This window comes from Barbus barbus (assembly GCF_936440315.1).
Source record: "Barbus barbus genome assembly, chromosome: 18".
Taxonomy (NCBI): Eukaryota; Metazoa; Chordata; class Actinopteri; order Cypriniformes; family Cyprinidae; genus Barbus; species Barbus barbus.
The window spans coordinates 16,881,141-16,902,514 of record NC_136746.1 but is presented as its reverse complement, the minus strand read 5'-3'; the positions used below and the strand labels follow the sequence as shown (position 1 = coordinate 16,902,514).

Sequence of the window (21,374 nt, the reverse complement as noted above, 5' to 3'; positions counted from 1 at the left end):
CTTTTCTGTTCCACATAAGAAAGAAAGTCATACAGGATTTGAAAGCCATGAGGGTGAGTACATGATGACAGAATTATCATAAATACAGCATTAAAGTCTACAACAAATGGAGGGACTTTCAGTGCATGGGTTTATGTGAGCACTCGTTTTTCAGACATGGAGAGAAAGTCAGTGATTTGTTTTATTTGTCTGTAGTGTGGCATTGTTGAGTAGAGTGACACGTTGTCTTCAAGAGCTAGATGAATAAAATAGGAATGATTGGGTAGGGAGGGGTTGAAGTTTTGCATCTTTCCCACCTGCCAAAACACAATAGTCCTCTCTAAACACAAGTGGCTATTTCTTTCTTGTGTTTGAAAAGGAATCTTAAAGAAACACATCTCAGCCTAGTTTTATGGATTTGCGTTAGACAAAGGAGAAAATTTGAGTTTGTGGTCAAGGTTTTATTCTACAAAACTAAGTTTCTGTTCATTTTGTTAATGCTGAACAGGTGAATGTAGGCAATATTTTTGCCGCATATAAAAAAGATAAACAAAACAAAGGCAATTTCAGAAGTGATGTTCCATCTGGGTATGTGGTAAAGCTGCTCTTCTGACCTATAGAACAGGTAAGGTAACACTTTTCAAGTCACTTGGTCACATGACCCAGAGATTTACAGAGCAGCCTGAAGGTCCTCCTACACCCGTAGGCTAAACACACCATTTCTGAATCACACAAACACACAGTAGTGGGCAAAGGAACGGGAGGAGGGGAGAGGTGCCACGAGTCCAGAGCTGCTCAGGAGGACCGTCCTAATTATTTGACATGCATACACCCAGCAGAGTTCAAGCAAATGAGAGTTAAACACCATCATGGCTTCAGCACGATACTCTGAGCTGTGCAATAAGTGTGTGTGTGTGTGTGTGTGTGTGTGTGTGTGTGTGTGTGTGTGTGTGCGTGCGTGCATGTGTCAAATGCAATACAATTTTCCTATACACAAAAAAACAATTAGTTAATTAAAAGACAAAAATGCAGAGAGAAATCTTTGCCACCAGACACAGGTATATTCTTTAATTTTTTTATTAATTGTTTTCAATAAAGGGACAAAATTGGTTGGTGAACAGGATAATGTAGACAACTGCCAGAAAACACAGACAGTGGTTTCTCCAATAAAACTCAACATAGACCAGAAACAATAACAACAAAAAAAAGCAAGTCTGTCAATGACCTTTGGTCATTCTTTTCTTTTTAAAAAAAGAAAAAAATTAAATGAAAACAAACAAAAGAAGGATCCATTCTATGTCTCCGTTTTGAACAGAGTATTTAAGCAATAATAAATAGTGACTCCCATTGAAAAAGATAAAGTTCAAGTTCAAGTTACAACAAACAGCTCTCATAACAGGAATAGAAAAGGCTGATAACAAAATATTCCGCATTGCCATTTACAAAAGAGTATGAACTTAAGTGGGCTGCTCCTTTAGTTCCATTTCATTTTTAAATATGCTTTGCATATGAAAGTCATCCCAATCTAAATATAAAGCACCATTTAATATTTGGCAATGAAAAAAAAAACACCTGCAAAACATTGATTATTTGAATTCATTTATTTGAATGATTTTTTGTTTGTTTATTTACTGGTATTTTACTGCATATGAAGTTAGCTTTTTTTTCAAGATGCTGGAATGTATTCAGGTGAGACAGGTGAAAAGACAGAAGCACACTACAGAACAACCCAACATTAGCTTGCTGTACTGCATACAGAATGGCAGCAGAGGAGATTTTTAAAAAGAAGAACAGAAAAAAGATATGTACAACCACCTGTTTTAGCTAGTGTGGACATTCTCAAAAGACTCCTCGGGGAAACCATTGAATGGCCTCCTTTGTACAATGCCACATACTTAAATTTTTTAATTTGATTTTTTTTTTATCCATTTTCTTTTTTTAAACATACAAATAATTCGCACTATATTATCCTGCCAAATTAAAAAAATATACCGTGGCAGCTTGTTGTTTTTTTCCACTACCAAAAAAGGTACAATAATACCTTTTGAGAGAACAAGCAACAGTTAAAAATACAAGCCTCAATATAAATACTGTAGTACCTACACTAGGTGAACATTTAATTCAAATACCATTCTAGAAATACAGAAGAAAGTAGACCATAAATGTGTTTTAGCATAGGAACTGACATGATGTGCATTTTCCTATATTTAAGTTTCTCTATTATATATTTTATATATAATCTTAAACCTTTCCCCAATGCAAGTTTGACCTGAAGAGCTGTGAAGAGCCAAGATGAAAAAAGAAAGAAAGAAAAAGCAGTGAAAAAAAAAATCACAGATTTTTCCCATTTTATATATATTGTGATCAAGTCTTGAACACCACCAAGACAAAGAGGAAAAGAGAAACAACAAACTTAAATACAGTTTCCCCTAAGATAATGAAATGTTACTTTTTAAAAAAGTCATTTTATTTTCATACTTAAAAAAAGATTTGTACAAAAAAAGTTCTTGCAGTGAAAGCAGCAAGTTTCAATTGTCCGTACTTTGTCAAGCACTGTGTGCTTTGACACAATAATATTATATCGGAGTTGGGCGTTATCTTCATGAGGTGAGAGGAGGAGTTGGCTTTTTTACATTAAACAATGACACCATGTTTGATTCATTAGGAAGTTTTCCCTCTCGTGAATACCTGTAAACTGGGAAACTTTAACAGTGCACTTTGTTGTCCAACAAGCAAGCAATCTTAATTTATATTCAACTACTATACCTCCAATTAGCATGTCTAATATAAAAAGAAGGGCAGAGTGGCAGGTGCTGTCTAAACACCAAAAAACGTTGTCTGGAGTCATTGATGTCATAATGCAACAATGAAAAAGAGTCTCCTTGAATGTCAACTTATACCACACCATGTGTGAAACTCCTACAAAACAAAGGAACAAAAGTGACGTGTATGATTTTCCCTCTCTCTGTGTCTCGCTCTCGCTCGGTCGGTCTTTCAGGTTCATTTAGTCTTTTAGGGAGCTTAGACATAGGCAATAATAAAGAAATAAGATTTTGACTCAGACCTGTAGGCAATTCATAGTTAATCATCACTGACAGCTGCAAATATTTCAATGCTTTCTTAATAACCAATTCTCAAGTGTACATTACATTAGTTTGCTCCAAATGCCCTCAGGTGTTCCTTCGCAATGGACGTTCACACTAACAATGGTCATCAAAGAAACGTCAAAATGTTGTGCTACTGAAGAGAAGACTTGAACAAACACAGAAAAGTCAAATGATTGTGGACTGAAAACTAGTACCACCAAGTACAGTACCTTCAGACAGAAGAAGTAAACAAGGCTGAATCCCACACCATATACTGCATGTGCCACGCCCAGGACATAAACCACAATGGAAGGATACGTTTTATGTAGGTACCTAATGGTGATTAACTAGAAATTTCCTTAGCTTTTTGATTATTACTATTTCTCTCTAAAGTCACAGTTGACTATAGCGGTAAGGTGCTTGATGCAAGAACCTTCTGAGGATCCGATCGATCCTTGTGTAGTATCTAGCTGAGACTCCAGAATTACAGCAGATGAGATTAACCAATGTAATTTCAAGATATCCAAGGCACTCTTTTTTGTTTGTCTTACCAAATGATAGTACAAATTCAAATCTGTTTCCTTTTTAAGAAATCCAAAGGCTGTCATTATTTTTATTCCTTAATATATGTGCCAATGGTATTTTAACCCTATGTGGACAGAACATCTTTTTGAAAGATTAGTTTAAGTGCGATTTCCAGCCCATCCAAAGAGGGTTAAGCGATAGCCTGTAGTCCTCCATGTTACAACAAAAAACTGTACATGATATGTATTACAGAATGTATGCAGCATGGATGTTTTTTCTTTTTCTTTGATCTCAAAATAAAAACGAAAAATAAAGAAAAAACATTTGTAAAATAATGAACGATAAAACAGCAACACATTTACTAAACAACTAACCAACCAGGGACAATTTATTTTTAAAATTAGCCCAAATATATCATGCATGCTGTCAAATTTTCCAAAATGGGAAAGAAAAAAGAAAAAGTTCACTACATGTAAATTATTGCACAAGAGAAAGGCTCCAAGTTTGCATCAATGCAATAGTATTGCCCCGATACAGATCATGCATTCAACGGTAAATGAAAAGGGTGTGCTGGTGGTGCCAAGCACGCTGTCTTAGCCGCCACTGGACTAGCGAAACAGGGAAATCTACAAGGATGAGGGTGGGAGTGGGGTAAGGTGTTATTCGCTGTTAACAGGCAAGTGAGCCACCACACTCCACCGCTACTCAGTTTTAATTTCGTCGTTCAATGCGTGGTCACTGTGCCATTTTTTCATGTGTTTCTCAAGGGTGCTGTACACACTAAAAGGCATCTTACAGATTTCACATTTGTAAACGTCCTTGCCCACTTGCCCGTGCGTTTTCATGTGCCGTGTTAGCTTGCTGCTCTGAGCGCAGGCATAATTGCAGAGCTCACACTTATAAGGCCTCTCACCCGTGTGGCTTCGCCGGTGCACTGTCAGATTGCTGCAGTTTTTGAATACTTTGCCACAGAACTCGCAGGTGTCACTGCGTCGGCCATCTTTTGAGCTGGGCCGACCAGGACCCCCGAGGTGTGGCGTGCTGCCGCCACTGCCAGTCCCGCTGCGGCCCGAGACGCCGCCATCCAGGTCCCCTGGTGGCGTAGAGAAGCGCAGGCTTCCATTCTCTGAGGAGTGCTCTGAAGACGAGGCAAAAGGCGATTGTCTGGAATCCCCAAAGTTCAGAAAGGGGTCCTTCAGCTGCCGAGAGGCAGCATAGCCAGCCAACCACTGGGAATAGACATTCTCAGTGTTGGGGATCGTAGGGGTGGAGAGGTCAAAGTCCTTCTCCACCTTGATTCGTTTGGAGAAAGGACTAAGTGAGCTGGGACTGCCCAGTAGGAGCTTCTTAGACAAACCAACAGAGGCAGACTCACTGGGGGACGAGCCTCGACCATTGATAGCTGAGCCGCAGCCCTCGTCCACTCTGTCTGATTCAAGAGCCGAGTCCTCATCACACATGTCCCTATGTGCATCATTGCCAGAGTTTAGGGCTCCTCGTTTGTGTTGATGAAACGCCTCACTGTAGTGCTGCATGCTGGCAGCCAAGCCCATGCCCTGCATAACCTCAGGCAGCGAGCGCGGGATCCCGTCCTCAACCGCACCCAGACGTCCACCGTTGTTTTTGTGGTGCCGTGCAGCCTCGAGATTGAGGCTGAAGTGGTAGTTATTTCTACCTCCCTCTCTCTCCAGCTCCTCCTCCTCTCCTTCCTCCTCTTCCTCTTCCTCCTCTTCTTCCTCCTCCTCTTCCTCTTCCTCTTCCTCTTCTTCCTCTCCGTTCTCTGGAATCAGGCGGCCGTTTTCGCTTTTGAATTTGGCTACCACAGACTTGAGGGCATTACAGGCGCTACCCACCAAGTCGCTGGTTCCCGGCTCAGGGGAGCTGGCTGTGGACAAGCCATCATCGGACTTGACCGTCATGGGCGACGACTTGTTCATGTGTGTCTTCATGTGCCGCTTTAGCTTGCTGGCCTGCGTACAGGCATGGTCGCACAAGTGGCACTTGTAGGGTTTCTCACCCGTGTGACTGCGTCGATGTACAATTAAATTACTCTGGAACTTGAAGGTCTTCCCACAGAACTCACAAGACTTGCTCTTCATTGGCGTGTTGGACTGTTGCGTAAGAGGGGTCGGGGTGGACTGGGAGCCAGAGGGGGACTGCATGGAAGGTAGGGGAGGGGTGGAGAGAAAGGGTGGCTTGGTTCCTGATTGGAATGGTTGTAGTAGCCGTTGAATAGGGCTGGGCCTGTTGGGTGAGAGAGGAGGAGTTGACCCTGAGGTGTTACCAGCCAGCTCCCTCAACCTACGAGAGAAGTCCATAGCTGGGGGATCCATGGGTATGGGGTTGAGGCGCAGCACCCTGTCGAAGGCACTCGGGTGGTGGGTGGCCAAAGCCAGTTCCTCCGGGCTCAGGTGCTCCATGCGATGAGGGTCCAAATGATGGCGGGGTGGAGGGCTAAAGAGAGGTGGCGTAGGAGGAAACCGACCCTCTCGGAGAGGGGGTCCATCGCGTCCAGAGTTGGGTATCCGCAGCAGGTTGAATGGGCTTCCCTCTGGGAGATGGATGCCATGCAAGGGGGGCTGAGAGGAGCAATCTGCACCCATTCCCAAAGGAGCTCCCACACGTGGCGTGAGTGGACTTCCGCGCTCACTCTCAAGGTAGATGCGGAAGCCATGAGTGTTCTGGGCATGTTGCAGCAGAAACCAGGCACTGCTGAATGGCTGCTTACAGGTTGTGCAAGTGTAGCTGCTGGGCTCATCTTTACCTGCAAGACACATAAAAGATGAGTTAATTCCCCAATACTAACTGCAACTCATTTAAAAGGAACAATAGAATAGAATAGAATAGAATAGAATAGAATAGAATAGAATAGAATAGAACCATTAATAGATCTCTAAATCTGCTACATGTGTTTGTTCGCACTCATTCCCTTTCTCAGCTGCTCCCTTGTGTATTTCAGACCTGCAAAAAGCCTAAAGATTAGGTCTTAATCATTTATGAACCTTCCTCATCTCCCATATAGACCCCAGGCCTGTGTAGACCCCCATACTAACAGTCTCTCGTCGACTTTAGCCCCTCAGCAGGCTAAAGCAAGTATCACATAACAGTAAACACAGCTCTTATTATAAACATGCTCTCAAACAGCACTACAGGCCAGGACCCAGTGGAGCAGAGCTTTTCACAACACAAGACCAGACAAAGCACTGGTAGTCCAACAGAGAAAGACTGTGTTGGGGTTTAGCTCAGGTCTTTGCATGGGGTGATACACTCCTGCTTTCGGCTGTACACTGTTCAGCTGGTTCTTGTAACGGTTGTCAGCAGGGCTATAAAAGCAAACAATAGTGTTCTCTCAAGCTGAACACTTTCATCCATGTACAAAAACAGACGAACAGGAAGCATACAGTAAACAAAATCTGGAAGGACTACAGAAATATATCCTGTAAAGGGGCAACAGAGGAAACACACATATAGTTAAGAAGCGGTGAAGGTTACATTACACAAAATTCAGGTGTTTTAAGCCAGTGGAAAGCTATAGGAGAATAGTAACATTTGTTGCAAACACTGCACACAACAAAAAAATATTGTTTTGAAAATTTAATTATATTTAATAAACTGTCTGCTCTTCAAATGCAAGCTTAAAAAATATGAGTTTATGCAACAGTTGCTTAAAATTGAAATAAAGGAATCTACCAGTAGAATAGAAAAAAAATCAAAAAGAGAGACCATCTACTCCCTTACAACTGAAACAGTAAAGTATGTCGACAATTGTCACAGCAAAGGAACATTTAAAACAATAATTGACTTTCAATGGCACTTTGACAATGACCGGCGATTTTCCTCCCATTGCGTTTGTAATCTCATTTTATGTTTCTGACTCCTCCACCACCTCATTTAGGAAATGAAATAATAAAGGAGGCTGGAAACAAGAGCATTTCATCATTAAACACACTGTGCTGAATACTGATGCAATGATACCCATTTATGAAATATTTTTTGTCTCTGCATTTTGGAGGAACTTATACATTATATTCTCAAAAAAAAAAAAAACTTGAAAAACTAGCAGATGCCCAATTGTCTGGTCTCTGTAAACAAATTAACAGATGTTTTTACAACTTTTTCAACACTTATAATTTATGTACTAATTTTACCCTTTAATTTAGTTATATTTCGTTAAACTTAAGCACGTGTGTAACATATTTAGTATTATAAAAACGTGTAAAAAATATATATATTTTAATAAAAAAGGTAAAAACATCTTCATTACTACAAAAAATATTGGAGGAAAAAACGTACCTCTCTCATAAATATGCTCAAGTCCAAATGTTTTATCTAGTCCAGATGAAAGCTGTCAAAAGCTACAGAACCATTTTTGATAATTGCACTGAATAAATTCCTAAAAAAAAAAAAAATGTTATAAAGTGCTGCAAATGGCATTTGCACCATCAACAGGTAAACAAGCAGCGAGTTCAGGATGCCTATAGTTAAAAAACACACGATTAACTCACAAATGGCAATGAAATGGATATTTTCATGAGGTAATGAGTGTCAGTTTGAACTTTGAAAATTACCAGCGCTAAAAGGGATGTTACATGCAAGGTACAGATATCTACCTACGCTCCCAAAAATGCAAGGTCAAGCGGTCAGGAAAAGAGCCATCATCCACACAGGAACCACAACAACAAACAGCGAAAATGGACAGGGGAGATGGATTTAACTCCCCCCACAAGCCAGAGGTCTCTAAACTGCTATCATGTACTGTTTACAACCATCCCGAGAGAAAGAGGGGAGAGGGAAAAAAGCAAAAAATGGAGAGATGGCGGGAAGAAAGGCTGAAAGAGGTGCTGAACGGAGCCAAACAGGCAGCGTGCACTCTTTCATCTCGTTTGTTTTCCTCAGAGGGGCTTTCTCTGAAGTCTTCAATAGCCAGCAAAGCATGTAACGAGGCAAGGCCTTTCTGCTGCTCAGAGGAGGAAAGGCAGGCCAGAGCCACTGTGGGTTTTCTCAGATAATCCTGTTAATGCACACAAATGGGGGTGGTTCTGGAAGGCTCCGTGGTGGGCAGACAGCCACCTCCAGACATTGATGCACCCTTTTGTGCTGTCATCATTTTGTCTCTGGCTTGGCACTTCTTAAACATGGTAAATGAAAACACACACCCACTCTACATGACAAATGTGTGCAACAAATAAATGCTAGTGTTTAAGAATGACTAGCATGAGTAAAGCTCAAATAATATAAAACGCGGTGACGTATATCAGTGTTTCCCAAACTTTTTTATCATCATAAGCCCTATCAGTAACATCAAACCATAAATGTGTTCCATTTTACTCAAATTATACTGGATATCATTTTAAACAAAAACAGACCCATCGAGCAGCTTCCTATCTCTTTAATAAGTTACTGGAAATAAGTCAGGGAAAATATAAGATCATTTTTTTCTGAGAAAGATTCCTTTTTAAATCAAATCCAGATGAGATATATATGTATATATGTATATATATATATATATATATATATATATATATATATATATATATATGTATATGTATATGTATATATATATATATATATATATATGTATATGTATATATATATATGTATATATATATATATATATATATATATATATATATGTGTGTATATATATATGTATATGTGTATATATATATGTATATGTGTATATATATATATATATATATATATATATATATATATATATATATATATATATATATATATATATATATATATATATATATATATATGTATGTATGTATATGTATGTATGTATGTATGTATATATATATATATATATATATATATATGAAAGATATAAACAAAACACACGTTTAAAAGAACAAAATCATTCATAATAACCCTGGAACCTGCATACCCCGGGTAAATACTAAAGACTTCAGACATGACAGACAAATCTGACAGATGTTTACAAAATAAATAATTTAATAAAATAAATTTTTAAATTATCCCAAGGTCCCAGAACAAGAGAGCAATGGTGACGATATCACGCGCCAGCTTTCAGCTGACAGAGATGGGCAGTGAGGGAGGTGACGGTTGGTGTGAACAGAGAGAAAAATAACAGCACATTGCTGCTCTATGGCCCTGCCACCCACGAGCACCTCCTGACAATCTCACTCCTGACCAACAGCTGAAAGCCCTGCACCAAATCAAGACTGTGCACTACTTTATATCAGGGGGGTGCAAAGGCCAGCTAAATTATGGATCATTACAATCTGCAGAAATTACATTTAATTGCTGCCACCTGCAGAGGGTTTAACCTAGTATACATTTTTGTATTATCATGCAAAGGGTATTTTTCACTCCTATCACACAGGAACAAGCGTAATGGCTATGTGCTGTTGTCGAGGTTGAAGGAGAGTTTTAATTCGCCTCATGTCGACCGCAAAACCCAATTCGCTTTCAATTCAGGGTCCTCAGAAGGTTCAGTTCTTTATATAGACTTTAAGGGTCTGCCGTCTCCTCACCAGCCACAGGGATCTCTGAAGGACAGGTTACCGCATCTACATGTTTAACAAGGGCCCGCTTCATATTTCATTACACATGGCAACACTCAGTGGAATATGTAATCATCTTTTTCACATGACATTTTGAATATCCAACTAGACAAATAATTGCGGCAATAATTGATAGCTTCGCGCAGGCGGCGGTATTATTGACTGGCGTGCCTCTCGCAAGCACCGGCGTGTGCCATGCGGGCATCGTGCTTGGCACGCTCACAGCCAGGTTCTTCTTCTGACAAAACTGTCACAATCTGTTCCGATGACGGGAGTCGGCGAGCCACCGACAGGTGCTCCAATAATCTGCTATTAGACTCTGAAGATTTTACTGGGTGGAATTAAAAGCAGCAGCCTGCCAAAGAAATTAGCCTCCCCCTCCTTTCAGTCTAATTTTAATTTTCTCAAGAGAGTTGAACGAGTATTATTTGTGTCATTGACTGTCTTTTTGAGAGGAGAAGTCGAGGGCTGAGCATTCGAGACGGGTGAGCAGTAAAAGCAGACGAGGGACTCATGGGTTCACAGTTGTTTAATGTGTGCAAACTACGTGGCTCGAGTCTTTCGGCCGCCGCTGGGTGCGCAAGTTTGCTAAATGCAATGATAATCTGTGCCTTGACACTCGGAGCATTTAAGAGAAGAATTCGGAAAGCGGCCTTGCTCTAATTTTCACAGATTCCTCAGTTAATTAGAAAGCTCTCCAATTTGCTGCGAAAGCAGGTCAGTCCGGACAAGCTGGCAAGCCGCGACGTTTGAAGCAGAGACTGCCGGTGACAGTTGTTGGACTGGTCTGCAGGACCTGGCAGCGGCACGGCTACTTACAGACGGATGCGAGCGCTCAGTGCATTGCTGGCAGTTTTTACACAGGGAAATGTCAGAGCAATGTTACAGCACAGAGCCACGGGAAAACAAGAACACCCCCACATTCCCCCCCTCCTCCCAAACTGCCAGCCACATCCTCACAGGACCAACTAATCCAGCTAAATCGGCACACACACACACATACACACACACGCATTAAACTGCAGTTAGATAAAGCCACACTAAATGATCTTGACAAAAAGTAAGGCTGTATTACAGAGCGGTGATGGCTTGGCAGAGAGTGACTGGTGCCCATGATGAAACCGGAGACATGGAGGAAGGAAATATGTTGTGAGCCCCCCATCCACCCAATTCCCCCCCTGCTGAGTTCTGCATCTTGCACAGGAAAACTGTAGCACACCAAACAGATAGCTTTACAGTGCAAAAATAACCAAAAAGTGTCAAGTTATGACTCGTGCAAATTTCAGACAGCTCGTCTGGGGTACAAAACTTATAAAATACGCCTAGGGGACAGGTCAGCCATATTTTATTGCAAAATGCACTCAAACACACACAGGCACACAGTCACACACACAACCTGTTTGTTGGTATTGGAAAGGCACTGTGTTAGTTACACAAGCACATTTACAAATGAAAAATTGTTTTACCGTCATACCAATTTCATTAAAACACACTTAAATACAGCTAAGTGCATGAAACGAATGGATTTATCTTGACTGACATACATGGATGACTGACATGTATAGATGGAGAGCGTGTATATTTGGAGTAATGTCTACAGTTGGCTTTGTTAAGAGAGTGGGGTGCATTTCTATGTGTGCCGTCTGGATCGATGGCGCTGGCAGACTAAGATGAATGCCAGATTAAAACAGCTCGGGCAGCCCAATATCCCCGACATGCAGATTCATCTATTGTTCTTCCTCCCACCACTAAAAAATCCACCCCCCTCACTCACACACGCACACAAACGGCGTCCGCAGCAAACAAAAGCACCGGATACAAACGCACTTGCGTACAGCAATTCAAAACCTCCTACATGCGAAAGCGCAGGTCATTTGGACAGTTGCTGGCATTTCGCGAGCTGTACTCTCAGCCTTCCATCTCGACAGCTTCACTGCTGTCACTAGCCGAGACTGCGGCTCCTTTTGTCTTGTCCTTGACGATTGTGTTAAGATTCAACAGCTCTCAGAGATAATGGTAATTAAAGTAATGCAACAATGCAGTAACAGGATTACTGAATGCAGGGGGAGAAAGGACAATGCCATGTAATATCATTTTGGAATTTTATCAGCGGCTTATGCTTTCAAGAGCCTCTGCATATATTTGTGTTTGAGGTGTCCTTTCACCTCTGCACCTGCTCAAGTCTCAAAATTATGACATTACAATTGAAGTATTACATTTTCATAAAGTAAATTAAGCACAGTGCATAGGAATCCTGTTAACGTTGACAAATAAAATACATTTTATAAATCAATCAATGTCAAACTTTTTTAAATCAAGTTTTGGGGTCATTTTTTTTAAAAGGTGCTTACCAAGGTTGCATTTATTTGATCAAAAATAGAGTAAAATTGGTAATTTTGTGAAATATTGTTTTCTATGTTAATATATTTTATTATTATGCAATTTATTCCTGTGATGGCAAAGCTGAATTTTCAGCGGCCATTACTCCAGTCTTCAGTGTCTGTTTAAAAAAAAATACTAATCCCAAACTTAAAAAATAGTAGTGTATATCAAGATTTTGTAACTAGCCAACACTAAATTGAATTTTTTTTGCAATTTTTTATCACCTTTTGCTTTTGATTATTCATTATAAATTGTCCAGCAGTGTGACAAATTTTAAAAGTACAAACATTTAAAGTAAAATTGCTTGCACTTTTAAAAGACTAATCTAACTAGTTGTACTAATTTTGCATATTTACTCATACACACACACACACACACATTTGTTTTTGTGAATTGCGGGGACTTTCCATAGACTTCTATTACATTTATACTGACTAATCTATATTTTTTATCCCCTAACCCAATAATAATAATATTTTATCCCCTAACCCAACCCTAACCCTAAACCTGTTTGCATTGTTACACTTTCTGATAAACATCATTTACTATTTTTTTCCCCCTCATGGGGACCGCAGGCCAGTCCCCACAATGTCAAAAATTTGTTTTACTAACCTTGTGGGTCCCCACAATGTAGCATAAACAAGTACACACACACGCGTGCACAAATTTAAGCTACTTTTTATAAGGAGTACAGCATAAACATGCTGCAGGTCATGAGAACCTCCCACAATTATTTAATGTTGACTACCCATATATTAAAAAGTGAACATTATTGTCTTCTGATTTGATTAACTATAAAATAATAATGACAATAATAAGGAAAACATTTACTAATTCTGACCAGTGCAAGACTTCTAATGGGTGTCTGTGTTTAACCCATGTGTGTCAAAGCTCAGGTCATGTGTGTCTCTGGCTTGTATCAGTATTCCTCTGAGCAGTCTGGTTGGGTCGGCCCAGCACCACTCTCACACACTCAGCTCTTTGTCCGGTTCCAGACTCTCTGTGGTGTGCCGAGTGACTGGCCACAAACAAAGGCCTGTTTGACCAACACTTGTTCACTGACAAAGCTGGACAGAGGAAGTGCCATAAAAATCCCGCAAAAGACTCAGAGACACTTCTCACACTGTGTGTCCTCCAAACCCAAACATTATGCATTTCTCTCTGCCTCGCCAAAAGAACACACTAATATCTAAACAATGAAATGTAATGCGCCCAAAAAGAGATGCTGTGATAACTAGAGCTGGTGCTCCTGGGCAGAAGCATGTCAGTAATTAACCTGGACAGGCCGGCAAAAATCTGACTTTCACGTTTATTAACTTTCACCATCCCAAACCCTGATAAGAAGCAACTAGGTCACATTTCAAGTCCCAAATAAAGAAACGTTTTACTAATGACACAGAAAATATTTTGTATTCATGTGTGGAATTAAGAAATAAACTTAAAATCTGTGCAAATCTTGCAACTTTCATAAAGAAAAGGTGTAAAAGAGTGCATAACAACAATTTGTGATGGGTCAATCGCCCTGGGGAGAAAATATGAGTTAAAATTAAAAATCCTAATGGAATTCCCTCTCCACATTATGAGAGTAATCCCAGCATCAACTCATTCCAACATACACCATGTCTCCCATCTGCCTGCCTGCCGGACAGCAAGCGCAATTAAGAGCGGGAGAGATTTCCACACACCTGACTCCCCTCTCCTTATCATTATTACAGTGAGGAGAGACGTGTCCCTTCCAATCAGAAATACACACAGCTAAACAGGGCCTGCCCAGCTAATGATAACCACAGAGAGTGGCATACGTTTCCCTCTCGAGCCAGTCGAATCAAACCCAGCTGATCAGGGCCGAGCGTAACGTGTGCACGCATTCTGTTATTGCTGAATACGAGAAGTTGATTTCAGTATTTAAGAGCAACAATGAGGCTAATTTCACAGTCCTCTTGGTGTGTCATTAGGCGCTGCTGTACAATCTGCCACACAAGAACGAAGACAAAACACAATTACCCCCGAGTGCTTTTAAAGAACTGGGATATAAAAGCGTTATTGTTTTGGCGAGGAGGCCAATCAGGACTTTATATGAGTGTAAATGTATATTTGCGCCTGTGAGACACACATGAACGTGTCATAGTTGGTTTGACTTGTTATAAAGGATTGTGCTAAATACTGTGTGCCAGAGAGTTCCAGAGTCCCTGCTGTGATCCACATTGTGCTTCCCTACACCCTTTGGTGGCGGGTCATCCACAAATATTCACTACATTATAAGCAAATATATATATTATATATATTATTATTTATGTAAAATGTTGTTGCACTATATACCAAAATATAAAACCAAGTGGCATTTATTTTAATAAATATATCACACAAAACAGCTTATGATGCTGTTCAAAAGTTTGGGATCAGTAAGGTTTAAAACAAAAAAAATGTAATACAGTTTTAAAAATGTTAATGCTTTTATTCAGTAAGGATGCATTTCATTAATCAAAAGTGAAGTACATCAAAATTAAAGACATTCGTAATTTTACAAAAGAATTATACTTCAAATAATTGCTGTTCTTTTGAAATCCTTAAAAATCCTCAAAATATAATCCAACTATTTTCAACAATAATGATAATAAGAAATGTTTTTTTGCACCAAATAAGCATATAAGAATGATTTATTGGAGTAATGGCTGCGGAAAATGTAGCTTTGCTATCTCAGGAATTAATTAAATTTGAAAATATGTTAAAATAGAGAACAGCTATTTTGAATTGTAATAATCTTTTACAATATTCCTGTTTCTATTATATTTTTAATCAAATAAATGCAGTCTTGGTTAGCATAAGAGATAACCTCTTTCAAAAACATTTAAAATTCTTACCGACCCCAAACTTTTGTAAAATTGTACATATTTATCAATAAAAACATTTTTGGACACTTTCTATTTTTCTAAACAGGACACCTGTGTGAACCTGTGTTGCTTAGTACATCGTGTACAAATCATTTAGAGACTATTTAAATAAAAGTAACTGCAAACATGGCTTTATAAAGTGAAGTTCTAAATACATCATCCTGTGTTTGTTATCCGTACCCAATACCATGACATTCATACATCTGACTTAAGTTTCCAAAAGTGTCTACATACTATGAAGATTGAACAACCCTAGTGAAACCCTTTCTTTAACCAGCACTCAAACATCCTCTGCTCATGTATGTGAATGTAGAGAGTGTGTATCCTAATGATAACTACATGTAGAAGCAGCCCAGGAACTGTACTGAGGATCCGCTTTACCACTGGGGAACATGCCTGGAGAGCAGAAGCCCCAGAGGGACAGATGGAGTACTCTTGGCGGAGACACCCATGAGCAATGAACAAAACCGTTGTTCCATCACTCGGATTATTGTAACTGCTGTTCCTGTGCTTTGGTTGTGCGATTCAAGCTTCCGTAGATACTGGAGAGGATTGTTTAAAAATGAATTCCCGCATAACCTCATAAACATAATTTTAATAATACAGTCAGAGCCTCTTAAACTGTGTTTATGATTGTAATTAAATAGCCAAACCTTTATATAACCGTCAGAGCGTAAAACCGTGTGCGCATCCTCTCTCTCTCTCTCTCGTGAGGAGACAACCTCACTGCTGATGGTGGCAACTGTAGACTACTCTTAACCCAAAACCAAAATGTCAAAATTATAGAGAGCACAAATTACAGCATAGAGGGGTTGTGTGCTGTGCTCTTTTCCTTTTTTTAAGAAAAGGAGAAAAAAAATGTTGAGAGAATTACCAGCATCCAGATGCGCGCACACACATTTATGGGACCCTAGAAAGAATGACAAGACTGTAGAGGATGGCAAAGAAAGAGTGACATATCATTGTCATAAATAGCCTAATTAATCACTGTGCAAACTACTACATTGCTCCAAAAGCATCAATTAATTAAACCCAGATTCATTTATTCCTGTGGAGGAACACAGGCTTTGTGCCCAAAATCATTACTGCCGAAATAGTCATTATTATTATTGGAATTAGATCTCCGATTTCAGTCTGAGGTATCCCAGAAGATTTACCAAAAATGCCTTTTTTGAAATATACTTTTCAATATGGCTGAGTACTAATTAAGCCTCAGCACTCATTTAACCCAAACGGCATCAGTGTTGCTCAAACACACAGATAATTCGTATAACAACGCAGCAAACCGGCACATGGCCGGGGCTTCGGCTGCAGCCTCTGAGGCGCAGATCATGGAGACCTCTTTTCTTCATTGTCTCTCTCGGAGCCAGAGAGAACGAGGGAATGAAATAGAGGGGAGGAGGGGGGTGAGTGAGATATTCACAGCACGTTCTGCATAAATGTATCGCTGCATCTGTAAGGAAGAGAAATTGGAGCTGTGCAGAGCTGGGGCCCGGGGCATGGCTTCAGACACTGTCAAAACATTTTCAGCCATTTTAATTAGAGGACCAAAGCCAGTTCTGAGGCTCCATAACATTTGCTTTCACATAATTGCACTTCGCTCAGCGTTTTCGCCCTTTCTGTCCCCCATCGTATTCAACTTGGGCAATTCATATTTCCATTAAGGCTTTTTTGTGCTCTTTCAATTTGAATATATTTTCTTATAGGACATTCAAACATTCATGAATAGCGTGTCCTACGGTGGCTGAACAGCTGGAAGTCTGTTCGCTTGTACTTCATTAATTATTCAGCTACCTTCGGCTCTGTCACTGTAGTACAGTGTATATGAAGTACAGTACACGAGAGGCTTCCAATGGCTTTTTAAGGCTCTTTATTCTGCATTTTGTCTGCATTTATCCCCTTTTAATCCCTATGCTCAGATAAACAAACAAGCACACAAATGCTGACACTTGTGATGGAAGGCGTTTAAATAAATTCAGGGTGGTAATTTTTCTTGTTCCTTCACACGCAATAGGTCAGCGGTCACCTGCAAGCAAACACACACACACATATACACAGAGAGAACAGGGATGTGCAGGGACATGCAGAGCAGGGCAGCCAGCAGCAGCAGCTGTCGGCCATAGAAGATCACTCATCAGCCTTACAGTACCATCATAAAGCTCAGCAAACACCAGGTACTGGCCTCGCGCCCTTGGAAAGACACACATAAAACAAAACACAAGCCGCTATTTTTTATGTTAGCAATAGACATGCAAGTATAACTCTTTTTTGCTTTAATGGATTATGTTTAAACATTTCAAATGAGCAATCAAATCTGACGACTTAAATGTCTTTATGTCAAATAACACTAAAAAAAAAAACCTGCATTTCTAAGGATGATTCAGGTTAGGAGTGTTCAAATATAGCCTACTGGTATTGACGATAACAGTGATATCAAAAAAAGATGAAAATTTGGTTTCATGTTAATAATACACAAACGACTGTACACAATTCAGCGCTAGTTATTATCTAGTAGTTGACACTCCAACGTAGTAAGTGGCAGTATTGCACCTTAACGCTGGTTACCATCTGTCATAAAATGGAAAAAAGACTAACTATTGCCCCACAAAATCATGTCGTCAAAAGAAGCGAACTCGAAAAAAGTTAGAGAAAACACAAAAAGTTAAAGCTGAAGTTGACTGACAGAATTATTTATTATTATTATTATTTTATTTATTTATTTTTTAATTTTATTTTGTTTTATTTTTTATTTTGATCGATATCGCAATAATATCTATTTTAAATTATTTTGGCTACAGTAATTTATGTAGTGAAACTCTGACATTTTGAAAGCCCTAGTTTGGTTAATTTGCATGTCAACTCTAGAGGCAATTGTAAAAGCCTAACTGAAAGCCAGGACTTTCATTCCTATATCTGTCATATTAAACGTTATATTTTTTCTCATACATTTCCCATACAAGTGGTTCATCTCCTCCCCCTTATACTGTCTCTGGTATCTCTCTCTTTTGCTCTTATTCATTTGTCCATCGGCACCAGAGGGCTGTTCAGGTGTTTGTTTTTCCCAGCCCAGACTATCTTTGGAAATGTTTTCTTTTTTTTTCTCCACTATCTGGCTACAGGTCTGCACTGACTCAACCTCAGGGGTTCAGAAAGGGGCAGGGTGGAGGGGGGAGTTGATGAGAGAGAAAGAAAAAGAAAAGAACAAAAGGAAAAGTTAAACCTGTAAGTCAGAGCCCTTTTTGCTCTGCAGTCTCAGGAGAAGAAACCTCAGCAAGACTGACCCTCTCTCATAAACACACACACACACACACACACATACACAATCTAACACACACCTCGCCTCACCAAGAGGCCGCTTTCTGCCTCACAGATGCCCAGAGCTCTCAAAATAACAAGAAAAGATTAGGAGAGAAAAAGCAAGTAAGAGAAAAGGAAGTGAGGCATATGGGACTTTGAGCCTGATTCTGATAGAAATTAGAATATTGAGAATATTGGAATTGAAATTTAGTCTCAAGAGCTACATTTCTTGCACTTTTGTGTCTTTGTGTTAAAGACATGAGCAGGAATTAATTAAATTACAGTGGAAAAAGTACTAAAAATCAGCATTATAAATTGCAACAGGAACATGGAAATATTCAATAGCTGTAAATAGATTTACTATAATAATAATAATAATAATAATAACAATAAAGTTTATTTTATATAACACCTTTAAAAGTTACTTCTTTTATTCTATTTTTCAGAATAAAACCAATCAGACTATGTAAAATTTTGTGCACGTAAACATGATCATTGGAAACACTAGCTTATTGACTGGAAAACACATCATTTAGGCAGCTACAAAACCTCATCTCTCAGCATTTTCTCTCGCTCTATTTCCCCGTCTGTATATATTCAACGGAGATCAACAATCAATGAAAGGACATTTTTAACACAGATATACTATAACTGTTGCCCCGTCAACAGTAAAATCCCCTCAATGATTCTGGTGGCAATAAGCGGGGTGAGAGAGCTATAAAAAAGTTTATTCACATAACTGCCTCCTGGAGCCACTGACCCTTGCACTACAAGAGCTGACAGACAAGCAGAGAGAGGTGTGAGGAGCCCATGTGTGTGTGAGTTCATGAGTAACACATGGGTAAACCCCTGAGATCTGACTGGAGCTAGCTGCTACGCTAACAGAAGCTAATACTCAAATCAATAGCAGAGGAAATTTCCCCATGCAGCGTTCACTGGTAACAACTAAAATACACATTAAAAAAAATAATCACATCCCTAACCATAAAACATTTATTTTTTTCTATGGACCAATTAATCAAACTAATACAAAGCTGTTTTGTTAAGTATAATGCAGTACAAATTATTTAAAAGAATATATGTATATATCAGTGCATAAAAGTATTTAAAAGTAATATATATACACAAGTAAAAGTACTTTTGTGCTAAATGCTATATATTCAGTACAACAGAACAGTTGTGAGGAATTAAAAAGGAAAACCCTTTTTTTCTGTCAAAATAAATTAATAAATAAAAACATCATGAAATAATATAATATGTTTACAGCCTCTGTCACACATATTTAATGACTTATTTTAATATTAAATTACTATATTAATGCCCGAAGCACACACAAATAGTTCATTAAATTGACACTGTATTTACTTGTATATACACAATAACATCAACTGCAATAAAATGTGTAACCAAAAGAAAAGAAAAAAATATAAGAGACTGTTAGAACGCAGTGAGCAGACTGCGTTGGTGAGGCTTGGTGAAAATGAAAAGCGATGAGAGAAGGTCCAAAGAGATGGATCACTCACTCTGCCTCACGGCTCAGGCCTGTGTCTGACAAGAGGACAAAAATTTCTCTAAATTATTCAGAGTGGACAAGCACACATCTACTGGGCACTGCCCTAAAAAGAACATATCCAAAGAGTGGGAATATAAGCGAAAGGCGAGCAGGGGTTGGAAGGGAGAAAACGGGAGAGGGAGCGAGAGAGAAGCAGCAGTTTGATGAACGTCAGAAGAAAGGCAGTATTGCAGCAGCAGGCCGCCTGGGGCTAGTTGTGTAGGAGAACACAGAGGCACACAGCCGTTACAGAGCAGTCAATAACGACACAGCCTCTGACATTTACACAAACACCAAGGCCCCGCCACTAGCGCCAAACAAACACCCCCAAAACACACACACACCGCCTTTAAAGGAAGCCCACAGTAGCTCCTCGCACGGTGAAGCAGAATGAGAGCGAAAAAGAGGAAGCTACGGACAAGAGCATGTAGCGCAGGAGTCGATTTAAAGACAGGGCATGTAAGGAGATTGTGAGGTGTTGAAGATCCCTTCACTTTACCGCTGTCTCTTATCATCAATCTTGTCCAGAGAAATTACCGGCTGTCCTGGTTTCGTTTTTTATCTTACTTAAGAGGCAAGGGAGAGGGCAGCTGGCAAATTACAGAAATATATAAATCACACATTAAAAAGTTCCAGAAAACTATTTGCAATCCCTTTTTTAGTGGTGTGTGTGCGTGCTCGAGTGTGAGTGCTCCATTAGGGCATTTTGAGAGCAGTCTAATGTGGCTAATGTTCCCATCAGAGATACTCTAAGTGCTGTGCCATTCATTTCCCTTCCACCCCCCTGAGCGCAGCGGTCACAAGCCCTTCAAATGCTTCCCTTCGAGGAGTGGCCAGCGCCTTTTAGCCAGGCCCAAAAGATCGGCCGGCCGCGCGGGAAGAGCCAGGGCCTGACCACTGACGCCCTCACCCAAAGATATGGGTCTACTAATTACCCCCATATCGACACCAACAAACAACTTTTAAGACCTATTAGAGGACAGTTGTCCGGGAAGGGGTTTTATATCCCATTAAAACCAGAAGATTAAATTGCTATTCACATAAATTCACCCAGCCTCAGATACCAGTAGGACTCAGATGCTAATAGTGTGTGGCCTATCACTGCTAAACAGGCTACGGCAGGATGCCA

At 39.7% G+C, this 21,374-nt stretch overlaps 1 protein-coding gene across 1 annotated transcript in view; it reads right to left on the bottom strand.

The window, feature by feature from the left end:
• Positions 1-1,075: 1,075 nt before the first annotated feature.
• The window catches only part of LOC306884410 (B-cell lymphoma/leukemia 11A-like), a 54,139-nt gene continuing 33,840 nt past the window's right edge, over positions 1,076-21,374 (bottom strand). Inside the window, exon 3 of the mRNA XM_079440233.1 lies at positions 1,076-6,354. Coding sequence (XP_079296359.1) covers positions 4,292-6,354 — 2,063 coding nt within the window. The 3' untranslated portion in view covers positions 1,076-4,291. The remainder of the gene's footprint in view (positions 6,355-21,374) is intronic.